Below are 3,327 nucleotides of genomic sequence, written 5' to 3'. Positions count from 1 at the left end.
GGGTGCGAGGGACAGGGGGGTGGAGACGATCCCTCGCTCACTGCTGGGTGGGCCTGGCGAGGGCCCACATGTCCAGGCTACAGGCCCGAGCGCCCTGGTTTGTGGCTTATTAACCAAGGCCAGTGGATGATTTACAGAGCCTCCCACCGGAGCAACCGTTGGCCCCGTGGCAAACACCTCCCCGGCCGGCGGCGCCCTCGGTGCTGGGGTGAAACCCACAGGGGCACGAGGTGTGGCCCCGGCCGGGCTGGCCTTGCCATCTGGGGACGCGGTGGTTATGAAATACCCAGGGAACACATCAAAAAACAACCTGACAGCCATTATCTAATAATAATATTTCCCTCCCACCTGAAGTCACTTTCTTCACGATGTTTCTTTCAAAATCACAGGCCTGTCAGCCCAGGCCCCTGCCGCCGCCCCCTGCCAGGCAGTTCCCACATGACAGCCCTGACAGCTGCTGAGATGGGCTCCGCCCCTGACAATCAGTTCCTTTCGCTTCGCAGGTTAGAAATAACAGCGGTGCCCACACCTCGCCCCCTTCGCCGTGACTGCCTCAGAGACGGCCCTTCCCTCCGGCAGGGGCCCCTCCATCCCGCAGGCTCAGCCCGAGGCCCAGGCCCCGTGGTGGACGGAGAAGGAGACGGAGAAGGGAGTTCTGCGTCCCGCAGGCCCACGGCCAGGGAGCCGCACCACCCTGGGGGGAGGCCCTGGCGCCCCGTCCTCAGCCTGCGGGCTCACGCCTGGAAGAGAGCAGGTGAAGGAGGTCTCGTCTCCGGTGTGCAAGCCCAGCCATAACCATCACCTGGATGACGTCCCTCCGCCTCCGGCCATCTTTCCCGTCCCACTGCCCACAGCTGTCTGCTCTCCCCATCTTCCCGCCACCACCTTCCTGCCTCCAGCCCTCAGTCCCTGCGGACACTCTCTCTCCTAGGCCTGAGGCGACGCAGGCCAGGCCCCTCCACTTTCTTGGGGCTCTACCTGTCCTCAACGTTCCCCTTCAGCAAGATGTCCCCACCCTGGTGTTATCCAGGGGGTTCATCGCCAAGCCTTGGAGAACCCATTCAACCCTTGAGCCCCATTCCTTCAAAACATGGGCTGTGCCCACCGAAGGTGTGGCCTGGCGATGTGGTGGGGCACAGACCAGCCACCACACCACCAAGGAAGGGCCGAGACCAGGAAATGAGCCCAACCTCACACAAGGGTGGGGAAGATCTGTGCTGCCCACACCTTCCCTTGGTCCCTATATTTGGGGGTCTGCCCCGCCACCCCACATCCTGCTACTGAGGCCCCCACCCCTCGTGGGCTCGCTTCTAACCTCAAGGAGGAAAGCCCACCACTTCCTGTCCTGGCCCAAACACCTTCCAGGCCCTTCTCCTGGGCCCCTGTCTCTCCACCCAGGGTCCAGGCACATCTTGCAGAGCGGAGCCCAGCCCCCGCCTCCACAGCAACCTCTCGCTTCTAGAACGCCACCTTTCCCCTCGTTGGAAAGAATTAGATGAGAGCTTTGTTACAAAAGAAACACATGCTCATGGGGGGAAATCAAACAGTGAAAAATGACATCAAATGAAAAATGAGCCCCCCGCTCCATCCTACCGCTCAGCCCCCGTCCTGAACTCCAGAGATAACCCACCCAAAAGAAAACAAAACCCCCCACAAACCTATTCTCATCCCTCACACAGGAGCCTGAGGTGCCCCTTGCTTTAAGACACCTGGACACCTGTGGGAGCCTCCCCGGTTCTCTCTCTCCCTTACGGGTGCGGTGGAAAGCACACTGGGGGCCTTTGCAGGCCATCCGGTCCTGGCATCCTCTTTGGGGATGAAGCGGCCTTTGTTTGGCCAAGTTCTGTACCACTTCCACCCCCAAAGGCAGCTGTTCTAGCTTTGTCATCCACCAGCAATGAAAACACCTTTGCACTTGAGGCCTGACCTCCCTGCAGCAACGCCCCAGCATGGCAGCTGGGACCCGCGATGCAATCCACACCCTCAGGTTTCTGGGGAGCCGATCGGGCTCCCGCCTTCGTGTCCCTGCCACGGTCAGGGAGCCCACCAATTGGCAGGGAGGTGGAAGGACAGGTGGTCGGAAGCTGCATGGGGTCAGAGTTTGGATTTCATTGCAAGAGTCGTGGAAATTCCGCCGAGACCTTTAAGCCAGTGGTTCTCAACCATGGCTGCACATTAGAATCAGCTGGGAAGCTTTTTAAAATTCTGATTTCCGGGCCTCATCCTCCGGAAATTCTGTTTCTTTGTTACTAATGTTGTGGCCTCACCCTATAACAAAAAAATCTCAGAATTTCCAGAGGATGAGGCCCGGAAATCAGGATTTTAAAAAGATTCCCAGCTGATTCTAATGTGCAGCCCAGGTTGAGAACCACTGCTTTAAGTGAAAGAGCAATAGGCTAGGATTTCCATTTTCTGGTTGCTTTGAGAAAAGTGGACTGGAGAGAACCAGGAGGGGAAGGGGCAGTGGCTTCCGGCTTTGTAGACGCAGTGTCCAGCAGGGCAATGCCCTCAGAAAGCCCAGGACTGGCTGTGAGTGGGAGAACATTGAGCTGAGCAGTCACTGACCCCCACGGCTTGCCAAGTGGGGAGGGTTCCCTGACCCACCAAGTTCAGCCGGCCTCTACCTCCAGGGACCTCGCTGGAGGCCTCCCCGACGGAGGGGCTGGGCAACCAGGTGACCTGCTGGGGCTCTGGCTGGAGGCACTCACCAGCACAGACACCAGAGTCCAGGGTCTGGGGAGAGCCCTGATCCCTGGAAGCGAGGAAGGAGAGTTAGGTGGCCACAGAGAAAGCCTCAGGGAGCAAAATACCCGTCCTTTCCCTTCCGGTTCCGAGCAACAGGGGGGAGAAGTGGCTTGGAAAGGTCACGCCAGGCTTGTCTGGCCCCCGAGCGGCCCAGAGCCCGCACATCTAAACTCCTTATGGTCTCTGCTGGCCCCGAAGCGCTCTGCCTGGTCCCCGGGCCCACCTTCCCCACACTCGCCGGTCCCAAGGTCCACCCCCGCCGCCAGCCTCTGGGCTCCAGACCTAGTCTCCTTGCCATAGAGAAGGCGTTTCACTTCCCTCAAGTCTGCGGGCGGCAGGTGCTTCTCCAAGCACTGCTCCAGCGACTCCCACTCAGGCTCCGCCATGGCTGGAGATGTCCAGGCCCAAACTGCCTGCCCTTTACCCGCGGCTGGGAGCAGGAGGAGGAGGAGATGACCAAGTCCACAGACGTGCCCTCCCCTCCACGCTTCACCCTTCTGCCCCCAGACAGTTCCCTGAAGACACGCCCCTCCTCATACCTTCGCAGCGCGCAGCCAATCAACGCTTCCAGAGCTTCCCTGG

The 3,327-nt window shown here is 60.0% G+C and overlaps 1 protein-coding gene across 1 annotated transcript in view; it reads right to left on the bottom strand.

Moving 5' to 3' along the window:
- Positions 1-3,259, bottom strand: part of UPB1 (ureidopropionase, beta) — a 23,140-nt gene extending 19,881 nt beyond the window's left edge. Inside the window, exon 1 of the mRNA XM_006768743.2 lies at positions 3,028-3,259. Coding sequence (XP_006768806.1) covers positions 3,028-3,131 — 104 coding nt within the window. The 5' untranslated portion in view covers positions 3,132-3,259. The remainder of the gene's footprint in view (positions 1-3,027) is intronic.
- Between the last annotated feature and the right edge of the window lie 68 nt (positions 3,260-3,327).

The sequence above is a fragment of the Myotis davidii genome, unplaced genomic scaffold (assembly GCF_000327345.1).
Source record: "Myotis davidii unplaced genomic scaffold, ASM32734v1 scaffold43, whole genome shotgun sequence".
Taxonomy (NCBI): domain Eukaryota; kingdom Metazoa; phylum Chordata; class Mammalia; order Chiroptera; family Vespertilionidae; genus Myotis; species Myotis davidii.
Note: the sequence above shows the minus strand (reverse complement) of the source record. Positions and strands in the feature narration are given on the sequence as shown.